Source organism: Wyeomyia smithii, chromosome 1, assembly GCF_029784165.1.
Source record: "Wyeomyia smithii strain HCP4-BCI-WySm-NY-G18 chromosome 1, ASM2978416v1, whole genome shotgun sequence".
In the NCBI taxonomy this organism is placed as follows: Eukaryota; Metazoa; Arthropoda; class Insecta; order Diptera; family Culicidae; genus Wyeomyia; species Wyeomyia smithii.
The window spans coordinates 169,931,942-169,948,265 of NC_073694.1; the positions used below are offsets into that span (position 1 = coordinate 169,931,942).

General features: G+C 38.7%; 2 protein-coding genes across 2 annotated transcripts; one reads left to right on the forward strand and one right to left on the reverse strand.

The window, feature by feature from the left end:
• The first annotated feature begins 1,905 nt into the window (after positions 1–1,905).
• LOC129717626 (anaphase-promoting complex subunit 4) lies at positions 1,906–4,613 on the forward strand. Its single transcript, XM_055667658.1, has 4 exons — positions 1,906–2,236; positions 2,296–2,412; positions 2,474–2,619; positions 2,676–4,613. The coding sequence occupies exons 1-4, from the start codon at positions 2,104–2,106 to the stop codon at positions 4,581–4,583; spliced, it is 2,304 nt and encodes a 767-aa protein (XP_055523633.1). The 5' UTR covers positions 1,906–2,103; the 3' UTR covers positions 4,584–4,613.
• A 139-nt stretch (positions 4,614–4,752) lies between these two features.
• Positions 4,753–7,339, reverse strand: LOC129717625 (probable cleavage and polyadenylation specificity factor subunit 2). Its single transcript, XM_055667656.1, has 2 exons — positions 7,060–7,339; positions 4,753–6,997 (listed from the first exon to the last, which is right to left on the reverse strand). The coding sequence occupies exons 1-2, from the start codon at positions 7,206–7,208 to the stop codon at positions 4,795–4,797; spliced, it is 2,352 nt and encodes a 783-aa protein (XP_055523631.1). The 5' UTR covers positions 7,209–7,339; the 3' UTR covers positions 4,753–4,794.
• Positions 7,340–16,324: the final 8,985 nt, after the last annotated feature.

A 16,324-nucleotide genomic window follows, 5' to 3' on the forward strand; every position in this document is an offset into this window, starting at 1 on the left:
GCGCAAAAAGCTGGATGGTCAAATATTTGACCATCTGACATAATGGTTAAATTTATTTGACATCATGATTGTTGTTTGCCCGTGTTTGCCACATGTAAAACTTGGAGAGTGACAAACAATTATCTTCGACCAAATTTTTATCTGTCAAAAAGTGACAAATATTTGACGCTTGGTCAAAGAGTGTAATCCAGCCTTTACGCGTATGAACAAATCGACAGAGCAAACCAAAAAGACACTTGAAGTATTTTTAATTAATGGGTAAAAAATGACCCATTTTTTCCTAAGTATATGTCTTTCTAATGCGTACATTAATTATACCATAGACTAAAGAGACATAGATATCCAAGTTGGGCTACGCTGCATATAATCTCAAGGCAACACTATGAACTTGCCATCTGTAGGCCGTTGGGTGAACTAAAGCATATCCACTCGGAAAAATATCATGGTACTCCTTATCATTTCAGTGGTGAGCTTGACCAGATTCTCACACCCAGAAAATATCATGTTACTTTCAATCAGATTTGTACGGCGGATTTCAATCGACTTTACAATATAATCTAGATGATTTGCAATTTCTATTTATTACAACAACAATGCAAAGAAACCTCGCGTCATTTTACAGATTAGCATGAGTCACAAAATGTAAAAATCTCATAGATACTCTCATCGAATTTTCGAAGGTGACGAAAAGAAAAAAAAAGCTTCACATTCACTTAAATTATTTTAACATTGTTTATGTTGTACTCGACGTTCGTGAATTTTGACGAAATAAGTTATGCTATGCTTTGCTACTCGTTGTAAGTGAATTTTGAGGATATTAAGAGACGTATATAACAACGATTTTCAACGCAGTAATGTAAAGCCTTAGTTAAAAATAGCGTTTAGCGGTATTCACCAAAATAAATATTGTATCGTTTTTAAATAGAACTTAAAAGGATGAGTGAAAATTTCCAAATTTGATTTTCTCAGTTCTTTGCAAATATGAATAAATCGATTTGAACATTCAAGCAAGTAATAGTAAAATTGATAATGAAAAAGATCACAAACAATAATCTGCAACGGAAGCTACAAACCGAATAGGAGAACATCCTACAGCATTATTTGACGGCTGAGGCAGAATTATTAACCCAACCAGTTCCGCAAAGGGATTAAAGCTGTATAGTGGTTCTCAATCGACTATTAAAATTGGTACAAACAACAAATGAGTTATGCTAATGATGACTAGAGCAAGATACCTGACTTCATACATTTTGCTCGCAACACCTTTATAACGGTGCCCTCTGATGACCTTAAAACTGTGATTATTAGCAAAATCGATTTATCATGCTCAATCCGCTAGATGAAAACGAAACAAGATGGCAATACCGTATAAGGATATTGAAAATTAGATGACAGGACCATACAATGATATTGAAAAACATGCTTCACCTTTCACCACCTTGTCATCACCAAATTAACAGTATACAAATTAGTTCAATTTTCGTTCACGCGCAGCGAAACTCGTGTCCGCTGCATACCGCAAGAGTAACGTATTGTGTACTAGTCATCTTTGGTTATGCTTAAAAACATATTGTTGAAACGACTATGAACGATTAGTCATACTATCTTTAAAATAAATAATTCATATCATGGTCATCTCATACATTGACATTTATTATAGTCCTGTTGTAATAAATTATTATTATTATCTAGACCATATAGATTAGTATGTTAAAAACACCGCACAAATCTGACCAAGCCTAAAAAGATAGCAATTGCCTTAATATTTTTCTGTGTGTGCTCATTAAATGTAGTTCACCCAATCGCCATCATACTCGGAGGGGCGCCACATTTTTGTTGCCCGTATTGTTGGTTGAGTTAGATATCTATGTTTCAATAATATAAGTTGTTTTTCTTCGGTCATATCAGAATGGCGTCATTTATTTCATGATTACTTCATTTTCATTTTTGAGTAAATGCGATTAACCGTGCAGTGGATATAAGACATTTAAGAAGAATAATGTTGTAAGTCAAAATCAAAAACATCAACAAACCGCCGCAACTTATTGCAATGTTCAGTTATTGTTCAAATTGTACTTATTAATCCATATCAGCCGCTTTTTGATGCTGATTTATGGAATAAATAAATCAGCACAGCATAAAATGAAGCAAACGGGAAATAAGAATGTTGGCTATCGGGTGGATATTTTAAAATGGAGCGATCGAATGGATTTGTTAGCAGTGGGGAATGATAAAGGTAACTTTTGTGTGATTCTTCGTTTAATTTTGTTTCCATCACGATTTTTCTTGTATCAGGAGAAGTAATTTTGCACCGCCTGAAATGGCAAAAAGTGTGGCAGCTAAGCCCGCCCGAAGAAGGTTTGCGTGTTCGCGCTATTGCTTGGAGGCCTTTGGAAAAGGTTATGGCGATTGGTAAGCAGCAACTATCGATATTCTGATTTTAAGACTATCATAATAAATCTTCATTTTCTAGCCTACAGTAATGGAACAGTTCTTTTGATCAACATAGAGAACAAAGAGGAAATCTACAGTTTCAATGTCAAATCCGATATAACGTGCTTAAGTTGGACGGAAAACACTAGCGAAATACCCGACAACGATACTAGCGGCGATGCAATAGTAAGTAGTAAGAAGACGAAGTAATATCTTCTGGTAACGATTTGATGCTCTTACAGAATAACCACACTGTCTTTCTTCCTCCGTTACCAAACTTGAACTCAGTCTCGTCAACGGCCAAATCAGTCGACTACAATACGGCCATGTTCTATTCGAAGCAAATTCTGAATCTTCTGGTTCTTGCAACTACGAGTGGAAGAGTTCACCTCTCCGTGTTTGGAATGTTAGTTTGCTGCGAAATCGATATGTTTGAAAAGCTCAACATTCGTGACAAAGACGCGGTTATTAAGGATGTTAAAATGAGCTCCGATTTCAAGCAACTGTTCGTTACAACTCAGCGGGGTTGCGGCGATATCGAGTTATACGTTCTGGAAAATGATATACTGCAAAAATACTCCACTTCATTATTGAACTTGGCCATCAAACACGCTCATCTGCTTGGTACTATGACTTACATCAATGATACAATCGAATGTATCATTGAAGCGTGGGAAACAGTATTGCTAGAAATGGACAATAAGCTAACCAAATATGCTGATGGAAAAGCAGAAGGTACGATTTCAGCGGATTTCTTAGAACTGCTGATGTTTGGATGTACTTCCCCCGATCTGGAGCAATTTTTGCTTCGTGATTTAACCGAGAAAGGATTGAAAAAGTTAGGTAATAGCATAGAGTTGAGCTATTCGACGATTCAGAAGTTGGTGGTTAAACCATTACACATGGCAATTTGTAGTGTGTTTTATCATTTAAACTCACTCCAGGGTATGATAAGCAACGTGTTCTACTACAAGCCAATACTGGGAGAAGTTACGAATGAGGCATTGGTCAACTGTGGGGCCTTTTTGATTAAGGCTTATGAACTGCAACAGACAATCGACACCTCAACGAGGGATTTTAAAATATTTTTCCGTTGGTTGTATATCGTAATTGTTCGTCTGATGGATGAAACTTTACCGGAAGACAGTCCGTCTGTGACGCAGCAAGAGATTAACTACTTGGCCGAGTTTCTTGATAATTTCGATGTCACTCAAAACGCAGATTTTAGCGAAATTGGAGATAACTTTGCTAACGATGATAAAAAGCGGAAATTCAATCTAGAACGTGTTGGTCAATACTTGGAAGACAAAGTACTTCCATATCCATCCAAAGCCGACGCTTCGAATCAATGGGCAAAGCTGCTGGAGCAAAACGAATGTCTTAAATCGTGCCAACTGATATATCCCCATCATGACAACTACTCGTTAGTTCAACAACATAACCTGCTTAAAGCCAGCATCGATAAAATCTTCGAAAATCCTATCGCCATTATCGGTAAAGATTTCAAGCAGAGAAGTTTTCTTCGGGTACCGAACAACAAAGGCACTGACTTTCAGCGACAAACTGTCACAAGTATGAGTGAAAGAACTGGACAAGTTACTTTTTTCGGTCTGCTTGAATCAGAAACCAATCTCGTCATAACGGAATGCAATTCTTCGTCAATGCTTCGCTCTGTCCAATTTTGCTTCGGAGAGAAACCCTATTTCGAAACACGCATCACCGCTCTAGGTGATCTAAGCTTCAGGCACATTCAATTCTACGACGAACAAGTCTTGTCCATACTTTTACGTGGCCAAACGGGGGACGGTCGCACCAGCAGTTATTTCCTGCAGTTGACTTTGCAAAAAGTGAAAGAACTGCTTGACACGGTTGCCTTCACTAACAATCATATCCTCGTTCCGCACAGCACCAGCTGTCGAACGATAAACGCTTACACGCTACTAGAGGAAGGCTCCATTAAAACTGTGGATGGATTGGATGCCGCGTTGATCGCCGTTTCTGGCACCAGAAATGTCGCCGCAGTGGTTTCGGAGTCCCTGAAGACGATCCGTATCTACGATATGGATGCTCCCGAGGAGGATGACGATGTGATGAGCACATCGCTAAACAACAGCAGCTTAGATAATAGTAAGGATTCGATACAAACGTAATGAAAAAATAAAAAAAATAATTGAGACGAAGGCGATCAAATGTTTTCATTTTGTACAGGATCGGTAGTTTTCGATTTTGAACATTTCCTTAGGGATCACAATAATAAAACACGTGATCATCAGTGGAAGTGAGAAAAGCTAATCATTGACTTGGCCGGAACTTATAATATATATTATATCTAGTTGCATTGAATCTTAAAATTAATTATGCTCAAACTATAGCATACTGTTCGTACAGCAATTCGCGAATTTTATAATAGTCCTCCGAGAGGCATCCCTCTATCGTGACCTTTCCTGTGTCGACACGCTTCAAAGCAAGCGTTCCGTTGCTACACCACAAAACACCACCCGAGACTTCCGAGTTGATATTCGCCTTCATCAGCACCTGTCGGAAGTCTATCAGCTTCAGTTCGTTAATGAATACCGAATTATGGGCTGGCAGTTCATCATTCTTCAGTGGCTCCAGTGTCAATATTTGCTTGTCGCTTTTATCCTCCAGTCCTTCCATTTGATCAACGTCCATTGGAGCATCTGAGGCAGCAGCCGCAGCGGCTGCAATTGCATTGTTTGTAGTAGCATTATTTGTTGTACCGGTGAGTGGTCCACTCAAAGCTACGTTCGAATCTTGCTCTGTACCGGTACTAAATTGCTTACTGCGAACAACAATCTGGGCATCCACCCAAGACAATTCAGCATCCTTTCCTTTCTGGAAATCCAGCTGGGAGACCAGGGCTTCCGTCAGTCGAACTTGATAGATGTGCGTTTCTGTCGTGGCATCAATAACCTCTCCCCTGCTAGGAGTGAATACTCTTGCACCGATATTTTGTTGACAGTGCTCACCGATGTGGGTAGTATTGGAAGACGAACCGCGTACCACCACCACACGGCGCGGTCGCAATTGAGACAAAATCTTCAGCATAGATTCTCCATCGGAACGCCCTTCAAAATCGATGAACTGAACCTGTGCGTTTATTTCTACCAATTTGCGACTGCTAATGCACTTGGTCGGTTTATCCAGTACTGTAAGCTCACTGCCCTTCTCCTTTTTAATGTCCTCTGGTTTTATCTGATAGTTTTCCTTATTGTCTTCACCTGGACCGTCCGGTCCAGCATCCACCATACGATAATCATCTGGCTGTATGATCTCACCATACTCATCAAATTTAATTTTTTCCTCATGAAACGGAAACATGGCATATTGCTTTTTGCTTGATTTAAAAAATCCCGTATGAGAGCGACCTTCCGGTCGAACCACTATGTCATGCTTTCCAGTGATAACACTCATTTCCAGCTCATCTTCCGAATCAGAACTGCTATCCAAGTCCATGTCACTTTTGATAACGGATCGGTTATGCTTTTCACCCTCAGTTCTCATGTACTCGTCCAGCTCGGCACCCTCCAGCTCAATTCTACGACGTACGTCAAGCTCGATCTTGCGACCGTTGCCACCATTGTCAATCAAATCCCTTGCTAGCGTACCTGGCGACGATCTGCTCGTAATTATTACACTGTTATTTATATTACCAGCCCACTGGACGAAAAGTTCCCGCGAGAAACCACTTTCCATGTCTGGTGAACTTGCGAGCACTACCTTTGGACTAGGCACCTTCGCCAGATCTGCCATTGTATGACACAACCTCAGATGCTTAAACTGGAAAGGATTATTCCGAGCTCCTTCAAAGCTTTTCATCAATTTGTCGCTCATCCACTCGATTTGGCTCTTTGCAAATTCAACCACGTTATAACTCACATTATTCAACAGTGCCAAAGAGTAAGCCATCAATCCAGATTCCTTATTTTTCCACAACTGGTCCAGCATATGTGCCAGTTCGAGCACTCGTCCTGCCGTGTCGACTGTCACCAGTACATTGCCGTTGTTTCTCAGAGTTTGCAGGATGTTAGTCATAAACTTCTCATCTCGTGCTCGGCGTCTTGCCTGCTGATAGCGTGCATTATATGCATCAACTATCAATAGAGAAGGTCGCTGCAGTTTTTCAAGCTCACAACCATTCAAATGTCTTTCCTTTTTGTGGTTGAAATCAGTGGCATAAACGATATCCTCCTCGCCGACCTTGACCACTTTCCAGATGGTTCCCCCTATGAGATGCCCAGCTGGAAGGGGTGTAATCGTAATACCGTACCCTTTACCTTTCAAGGACACACTTTGATTGTACTTAAGCTGAATGATTCTGTCGAAAGCCGCATCCACATCATCCAGTGTGAAAAGATCAAAATCGTACATATTATAATGGGACATAAACATATCGTACATAAACATTTGACCCATTTTGTACACTGGAATGGTAGCGTAAATGGGGCAGTTCAACCCAAGTTTGCCTACCAAATAAGGTAACGCACCCAGATGAAGTCCATCTGGATAGGATAATAACACCGCATCGATAGTATGGACGTATCTGAAAGTAAATTTCAAAATTATCTATAATGTTGTTGAAGCTTGTTTTCAGTCTAAAAATACTTTTTCAGTTCCTTGATGAAATTCTGGTCAAATTTTTCGTCCCAGCCGCAATCCAGCAGAAAGCGAACCTCATCCACCTGAAGAATATAGCAAGGCGGGGACTCATCCATCGCTCCAGAGACGGCGTGGAGTTTTATGATAGAAGTCATTTCTGCTCACTGGTTTTGTTCTATATTATTCCTTTTGAAAAGTTTTATTGATAAACCTTTGTATTTCGCTGGAATAACACGTAAATGCAAACTCCCGGCGCGAAACACCGTTTCGGCTCACTACCGCAACAATTATTAATATGACAGATCAATGACAGGGATGTCAGATATTTTGAAAAATTTGTGCCACTGCTCGAAAAACCGTAAAAAACTGCTTGATTTGGCTCGCGCAGGAAAAAGTCAAGGGGCTCGTGTGGCTGTCAAGCTCCATACATTTTCCATCTACCACTCATTGATTCTGGTACCTACCTGGGAGGGAGAAACGGATACGAAGCTGTGTAAGTGTCAAAATGAACCAAAATGAGCTGTCATCAACTGTCAATTTGAACCAAGGAAAAAAAAGCATTTTATGCGATTAATATTGTTATACCTTATCCAGCTTTTTACGCGCCATAATCACAGAGAACAGACGTTCATCTTATTTTCTAAAGATGTGTAAAAACTTGCAACCGTCATTTAACAGTAAGTGGTAATGCTCCTGCTATGTGGCGCTCGTGTTACTTAAAAACCAAGCACAGATATCGATACAGCGATATTTATGCAGTGCAACTGGGGCACCACAAGACAGATGTCGTTAGTGTATCAATGTATTTGGGTTCAAATTTTTACACACGACTTCAAATTTCTTTATATGAACATGAATGTCTGTTCTCTGTGCCTTAATGGCGAACGCTATAATGCAAAGTTTGTAATAAATTACATACCCTTTTCACAACTCTGCTTACGTCAGTTTGAAGTCTTCATATATTTGATCCATCCCTTTGGCATCACGCCATGTTTCAAGGGCTAACATCTCAACATATGTGTAAACGAGATAGCACATCACCGCTTCTTTTCATACATCTTTATCTTACTGCTGACAGCGGGCACAAATTAATTTCAGCCCAGGACATGAGTTCATTGTCATTCACTGTTACTCGGTATAGGGATGCCAAAGGCTCGATTGTGTTGCCAATTTTTCAGAAATCGCAAATCTGACGCAAGCAGAGAGGCTCGCATATTACGAAACCCATTATAGCGACCGCCATTATGGTTCGTAAAAAGCTGGATACCTTTCAGTTGCTCGAAAAAATATTCATCGCAAACAGTTTTTGCATTCATTGTCATTTCACAAAATATTTTGGTTTGTTTTTACGTAAAATAATAAATTTCATAAGCTTAAAGTAATAATCATGCTAGCGTACTTCGATTATTAAACTTGCGCTTCTCTGGATTTAGGGCTTTGGTTACAATTTCGAACATACTTCACTACACACTTAGATATTATCACCGAGCACGGTAAAATAAATTACCGAGATTTCAACAGCCTGTCAAGCTTTAACGAGATTCTCGGTAATATTTACCGAGATACTCGCAAATTTTAACTGTCAACTTATTACGAGAACTTCGGTGAAATTTACTGAGGTACGTATTTTGCGATTTTTTTTATTTTTCAGAATATGATCAAAATGATTAAATATACAAATTAATTTATTAATTTATCAGTCAACTGATTCAAGTAAACACAGCATTGGTACAAACTGAAGATTTGTATTGCATACAGGAATTAAAGTAACATCCATCACTCTGCAACTTCCTTCCTGTGAAATGAGCTGATAACCTATAAAATTGGATGAATAATGAATTATTCGTTTTTTTAATATTCTTTGCAGCAAAAAAACAAGATCTGAGAAAAAATAGTGTATACTTACTCAATATTTTAGTTGATCTGAACATTGCAGATTTCTCCATAATAATAATCAGCCGCAAAACCTGCTGCTTTTTTTTTCTAAACCGGAACACAAAAAAAACTGTTGGTGCAGCACGCGTTATTTTGACAGTTCAGTTTTTCGGAATCTCTGTAAGAGATTTTTTGTTCAACGAAATCTCGGTTGAAGGTTCCGAGATTCCGAGATTCTTCGGTATTTTAGTTTACTGAACTCGGAAATTTTCGTTTTCACGGATTTTTTCGGTAAACGAATTTACGGTATTCCGGTAAACACGTTCGGTTTTCGATTTCCCAGTATTTTTTTACTGAACAACGGTAAACTAAAATGTTTTCAAGTAGTACGTTATTTTACTTTACCGTGAAAACATAATGTAGTTAAATGTGTACGGTCGAACTCAAAACTCTGAAAAAACTTTTATACAACGGCAAATTGAAAAAAAAACACAGACTCGAAACAATTAGTCTGTAAAATTTGCACATTATTCATTCGCATTGAAAAAGATTTTGAAGGCTGTTCGCACTTATATGAGCTCTCATATGTAATTGTCAAAATGTGCGTGATGACAAAAGCAAAAATATTTCCTTCCTTCTTTTTCTCACGCAAAAACCAAACAAATATCAGCAACACCCTCAACGCGAACTCCTGATGTTACTAAAAACTTCGTTTGAGTCATGCATGCGTTACAGCAATAAGATAGTTACACGCTATCAGGAAACGACGCATGTGCGTGTTCTATGTTTTGAGTGTAGTATTCGTTTTTCCCTCCCAGGTACCTACCAGCGTGTCTGGTACCCACTTTTTGGTTGGTTAGCCCTAAAACAAGTGGAATAGAGTAAACGTCCCATTTTGTCGGTAGACTTATTCTCGAGTAAATGTCGTTTTAGATGGAAAAAAAACAAGAGCTCAACATTCGTTTTCAGTACAATGTGCACTTTCAATGAATAAGATAAGTTTTGTAAGCATTTGAAATGAAATATTACCGCCGTTATGAATTTATGATTGGTAGGCCAAATGTTGACATTTACGCACCATAATGGCGGTCGCTATAATGCGTGTTCGTAATATGCGAACCTCTCTGCTTACGTCAGATTTGCGATTTCTGTAGAATTGGCAAGACAAATGTTGCCAGATATATTTTTTTTTATAAATTGTATGAAGACTTCAAACTGACGTAAGCAGAGTTGTCAAAAGGGATGGGTAATTTATTACGAACTTTGCATTATACCGTCCGCTATTATGGCGCGTAAAAAGCTGGCTGCACTGCACACAATTTGAGAAAGTTTGCGCAAAAAAGACTCTGGCAAAAATCTGCAGAAACTATGAAAATTCTGCAGTTATCTGCGAATCAATAAAAATCTGCACATAGACTCGAGGGGTAAGACAGTGAGTATATTTGAGTTTTTCCGAGTTTTTCTGAGAAAACCTGAAAAATAAAGAGCAAATCAGAGTAACTCTCATGTCTCTGACTGCGATGTATTCGATTTTTCTTTGTTAGCTGTAAGAATTTTTTTGTCACCTGTAAAACTGTCATCTTAGAGAGAGAGAATGAAAAACTACCGAGTTTGATTCACACTCTCACAAATTGCAATGTACAGTGTAAAGCGGGCGGTGTCGTAGTGTTAGTGTGTTTTCGCTTGGAGAACTCTATACCAACTGTCATTGTAGCGATTTAGAGCGGATTTCTATTCTTCATTTAAAAAACGAAGAATAGTGATATAACGTTTTAAAGTTTTGCTCAGAAAATTACACTCTTTCAGATGATATATAAAAACCGGAAATTCGTGAAGAGCTAAACAACTCAATTGTCATTACTGGCAAATCTGGCTGTCTTCTCTTTGTGTCAGTGGTATCGCAATGTCAGTGGTACTGGTACCACGATGTCAGTGGTACCGCTATAAAATTTGGTAACGCGATTGATGTTTGGGTTTTGACGTTTATAGCATGATCCTGATACCACAGACAAACAGACGTGCCACTCGATGACGATTCCATCGACCGGAAAAATAACGATTATTTTAAAAAATTTACTTAGTGAGCAATAATGCCGCTAGTGTCACTACGAGCAAGCGTGCACATTTATTATCAAAGACAAAAACCGTCAGTAATGCCGCTGGTGTTAATTTAAGCAAGCATGCACACCCATTAGCAATGACAAAAACCGTTTCACGAAAATAAATTGGTAGGCAATAAGCTCACATGGTGGCGCACGCGTTACACTCGTATTTCGAATAAGGACGAAGGTTTTTCAGGATTTTTCTTCGAAGAGGCACGTCTGTTTATCTGTGCTAATACGCTATTTGTCTGCATTGATGTGGAGATACCGGATTTTTGGTTGACATATCTCGGGGACATATTCGGGACTACGAAGACTACGATGCTGCTAAAATTTGTTTGCTGTTTTAAATTCATCTGAGAATAGAAGAAAGACATATTTTTACTCTTATGTTGTCAAAAGATGTCGTAAGTAAAAGCAGCCATTTATCTGTACCACGCATACAGGCGCCTATCAAAACTGCCATTCATAGCACTCACGTCAATTCTGATAGTGAATTTCTATAAACCATCAGCTCACCGAAATTTGACCTAAAGCCAACCTAACTGCTGTCAAAACCCTCCTTTATTGGCTTGATTTTAACCCGGTATTGACCGTGCTGCCCGAAGCGCACCGCAAAATTTATCAGTTTTAACCCACAACCTCACGTGCTTAGTTCGTAAACAATTATCTGATATCTCGTAAATCGCGATCAAAAATCGTGTGTAGAAATTTAAATCAAAACACGTTAAGACACTTACGAGATCTGTCTTGTGGTGCCCCAGATACACTGCATAAATATTGCCGTATCGATATCGATATTAGTGCTATCAATTTGGGGGCGAATCTTACAAAGACAACAAAACTCAAAAGAGGCAAACAAAGTTTTCAATCACAAATTCAAATCCTAAATAACTATTCAACATTATGTTTGCCATCCAAATATTTTAATGAAAGCTAAATTGCTCTAGCTTTGTACATGGTAAACCCAAAACTTGAATTTCAGTCGCTTTACATTGTATACTCGAGAATTTTATTGTTTTGCCTTTTACTATGCCCCGTTTTCGATCTGCTCGACAGTATCGCCCTTTACTTTGCGCCTTATTTTGATCTGCTCGAAAGTATCGCCCTTTACTATGCGCCTTATTTTCATTTGCTCGACAGTATCGCCCTTTACTATGCGCCTTGTTTTCATCTGCTCAACAGTATCGCCCTTTACTATACGCTGTGTTTACGTTATTGTACCGGAATACGCCCTTTGCTTATAATGTTTATTTTGTTGACAACGTTGATTCCGGATTCCGCCCATTCATCAAGATGAAGTCAAGTTTCGCCTTTCACTAACAACAAAAAGGGCGTATTCTTCATTCTATTTCATTTTGATATTAAGTAAATTTCGCCCTTTTTTTTTTTGTTGGGTTTTAGCTACCGCGACCAAAAATTAGATCTATTGTAGCATTCCCCAGCTTTTTATTACCTGATCAGAGTGAAAAATTACTATGAGAAGTAACTCTCAGCCCCTGATTTAGGTATGATCCCAATTAGGTATTATGTGCCGTATAAACTGCACTACCTTATTAGGACAAGACAGCCAAATTTCATAGGGCTGTAACAGTCTCTTTCCGAAAAACATTGCTCTTTTGTTGTAAAGTGCTGGACAAAAACATAATAAATGTGTTGAAAACTCGATTTCTTCATTACAAAAACGACAAACATCGTTGTCAGCCTTTCCAATTATTTTCAGATGATATTTGGCTGAACAATGCCCTGTAATTAGACCTATATAGGTGCATAGGTCTTTTTTAGATAGAGCAAGAATTTTGTGTGTGTTTGATGCATGTGGCATCACAAACTGTTTTGATTGCCGGGAAGTGATAGTATTTTTCCAGTTTGAATCTATCATCATTTTTTCCCAGTTTCTGAATTCCATTTTTATGGAGCATGGAGAGATACCACAAAACGGTTCCGGTCCGATAAGCTGTTTAGAAGATCCTAGTCTGGCTAGTTCATCAGCTTTTTCATTACATTACTTTTTGATAGTTATAAAAGAGATACATTATTTTCTTGAAGTTTGAAGCTAGATAGTAGCTCACTTGATACGTTTCCGGTATAATCTCTATTTTCGGAGTGATTTGCGATAAGGGCGCAACTGGCAAAAGATAAACATTGGGGAATATCAGTTTGAATATTTGCAAGTACATTTTCAAATCGTTATTTCAAAGGAAGTGACTAACATTAACACCAATACCAAAAATCGACGTAAAATAAACCTGTCTTATAGTTTCCTAACAATACTACATTGAATTTGTACATTGATGGATAAAATCTACGCTTTTCATCTAACCTTTATCAAATAAGCCTTAAAGCATTCTGACAACGAGATTCGCTCACCTCTATTTCGCCATAAAGCGTTCTGACAACGAGATGCGCCCATCTTTATTTCGCCTTGTTTTTATTTTTTCTTCAGTTACGCCCCTTTAAATGCGCCTTTATTTTGAAAACAATGTTGATCCGCCCTTTACTGTCGCCTGTTTACGAAATATTTCGCAAGTAAGCCCGTTGTTTCAAAACAATGTAATGGGCCTAGTTCCAAAGTTTCTTTTGTTTTGGGTAAACTGTTTTGTCACCCTTTACTAAAAACTTGATTTAAATAATTTTATCGATTTATACAAAAGAAAGGATTCTTGCCATGAATTTTGTAAGTCTTTTCGAAACCAATGGTGTAATAAAACGATTTGTTTACATTTTGTTAGTTGCCCCCTAAACGCGAATCACTCAGGCTTCAGCTATTTATTTCCCAATCGAAAATATTGACATAAATGAATGTTTTCTTGATAACCAAGGGTATGGTAGCCCTATCTAAACTCTACACGTTTGACAGTAGGCAACATATCGGGGCTTTATTTAAAAATAAAGCCCCGAGGCAGGCGCCCCGCACATACTTTTCACTTCAGTCGGGAAGATTCTTCACTCATTCAACATAGAAAGAGCACTTGTTATTCGCGTTACGCAGCCTACCCGGGCGAAGGTACGGGTTAACAAGGCTTTGTCACCGAACGACAGTTAAATACGCGAGCTGAACCGATAATCAAGGCGGACCAAGACTCCTGTTAGCAACGACTACCTGGCCTTTCATGTTTCCTGCTAGTTGCCCTACTACAGTGAAGGCCTATGCGTCTGGAAGGGGGAAATAGGTTTTTTTTCCTGTATGGGCTTTCTCACTGCGACCAGAATCGTAGATCTATTGTGAGATATGCCCGGGTGTCTGCTGTATCCCGTACTTCTGTTAATAGCAATACCTCTATTGAGAAGTGGCATGCTTATTATTATTGTTCATCAGTGCTTGTGTGTAATGTGCTACTCTTCCTTACACGCTTACTGTTCTACTATACCGATACTCGCTCCTCTTGCCAAATATCACCAATTATAATTCCCTGGAGAAGTTTCGTCGTGCGTCCTTCTGGCCAGTTTTATTGATGAGAGGGACTTATTTTTTGTTAAGAGGAAGTCACGCAAAGGTATTTGTAGATTTCAGCGTAAACGAAGGGTAACTGGTGGGGAGCCTGAGAATAAACCCATGCTTAAGTCCTTTTTGACATCGGGTGGCCTGATTCTACTAAGATTCGAACCTACGACCATCCGCTTGACAAAGCGGACTCTGTAACCTTGCGGCTACGCAGCTCCCCTTGTAAAATAGGTTACGTTCTAAAGGATTTTCTGTATACCATTAAAGATTACTCTGGCCTGATTAAGTCTACTAGCTAGTGCCCTTGCTAATGTGGAGGTCTATGCTTCTTGAAGAGAAATCAAAGAGTAATCACTTACTAATATAGGAAGGTTCGGTCCGTCCAATGAAACGTCCAAATTCAGACAAACCATAAACTTCGATTTTATTCAATCAAGATTTCCTTATATAGGGTAGGGAACATATTTTAAGCAGCTTTAGGAACCGCCTGTGTATTCAGACGAAATACTCGAAATGTGTTGGGTGAAACTCAAACAGTAGTATATCAATCTGTTCGCTATCGTTTTCTCTCTCAGAACTTGTTTTCAGATTGTAAAACTAAGTTAACAAACTTTGACAATCGTCAATCAAAGTTACGAATCGAGGAACACTATTCCAATCACCCCGAACCTATTTTAAGCAGTTTCCATCTGTTTTGCAGGCGTTTTTTTTCAGCACCCGAAGTGTCTCCTGAATGGCTGCAATATAGGTCGATTTGTTTCAATTGCAATTGTTCACAAATTTCTTTGTGATTAACGGTATTACTTATATTCGTGAGGCAGCTAGACAATCAAAGTTTTCGTTTCCATCATTGAAATTGTCGATTTTGATCAAAATGCAGGAGTTTGAGGACTGTTTTCTTCGACTGATTAAAACAGGCGCTACTGCTTAAGCCGTTCCTACCCTACTAATTTTACGCTTACAATTCAATATTTACAAGTCAATGTATAATACAGTCTTTAAAGTACGGCAGCGCGAGCCACCTGCTTCAAAACGCTGACTACGTAATATTTATTTTGTTGCCAATCGTTCTTCCTGTGAGTGCATGGCTACTACATGCTACCTGCGGGAGCATTCGATTGAAATTTGATCTTCTGTTTATTTACATTTTGAGTTTATTGGCGCTGCTCACGCGGGTAATGGAATTTAATTCTATCGCGGCAGTAACAGCCTCACATCTCTTTTATACTATCTCACCGAATCTCTTTAACCTCACTTTTCTGACAGTTAGTGGTAACCAAGGGGCGAGACAGCTTTTATCTGAGTTACTCTTATGCTTGGGAGTAACTCTAATTTATTCAATATTACTCCGAAATTTCCAGATGATTCAAATCTTCGATTACCTTGATAACAAGAAAAATATATGAGCGGTGAGACCGAGTAACATTCATATTTATATTCGCAGTGGAGAAAAGGTTTAAGGATGGATATTCAGAGACACGAGAGTTACTCAGATTTGCTCTTTATTTTTCAGGTTTCCTCAGAAAAACTCGGAAAACCTCAAATTTACCCACTGTCTTACCCCTCGGTGGTAACTTTGTTGCGTTTTGGACTTTGTACTTTTTTCTGATAAAGCAATCAGGGATACCCAGAGGGGATTCACTGCTGTCAAATTTCATATATGTGTGCGTTATCGCAGATCAACTCTGGTCCATGACGTTTGTTGGTCCATGACGTTGTAACTAGGAACAATAATGGGGGAAAAATCACTGCACAACACATTCGTGAAAGTTTTCCGCGGTTTCTCGAGTTTTGATAAAAAACGTTTTGATTCTATAATATTTCACATCGATCAGTTTCGTGACCAAAC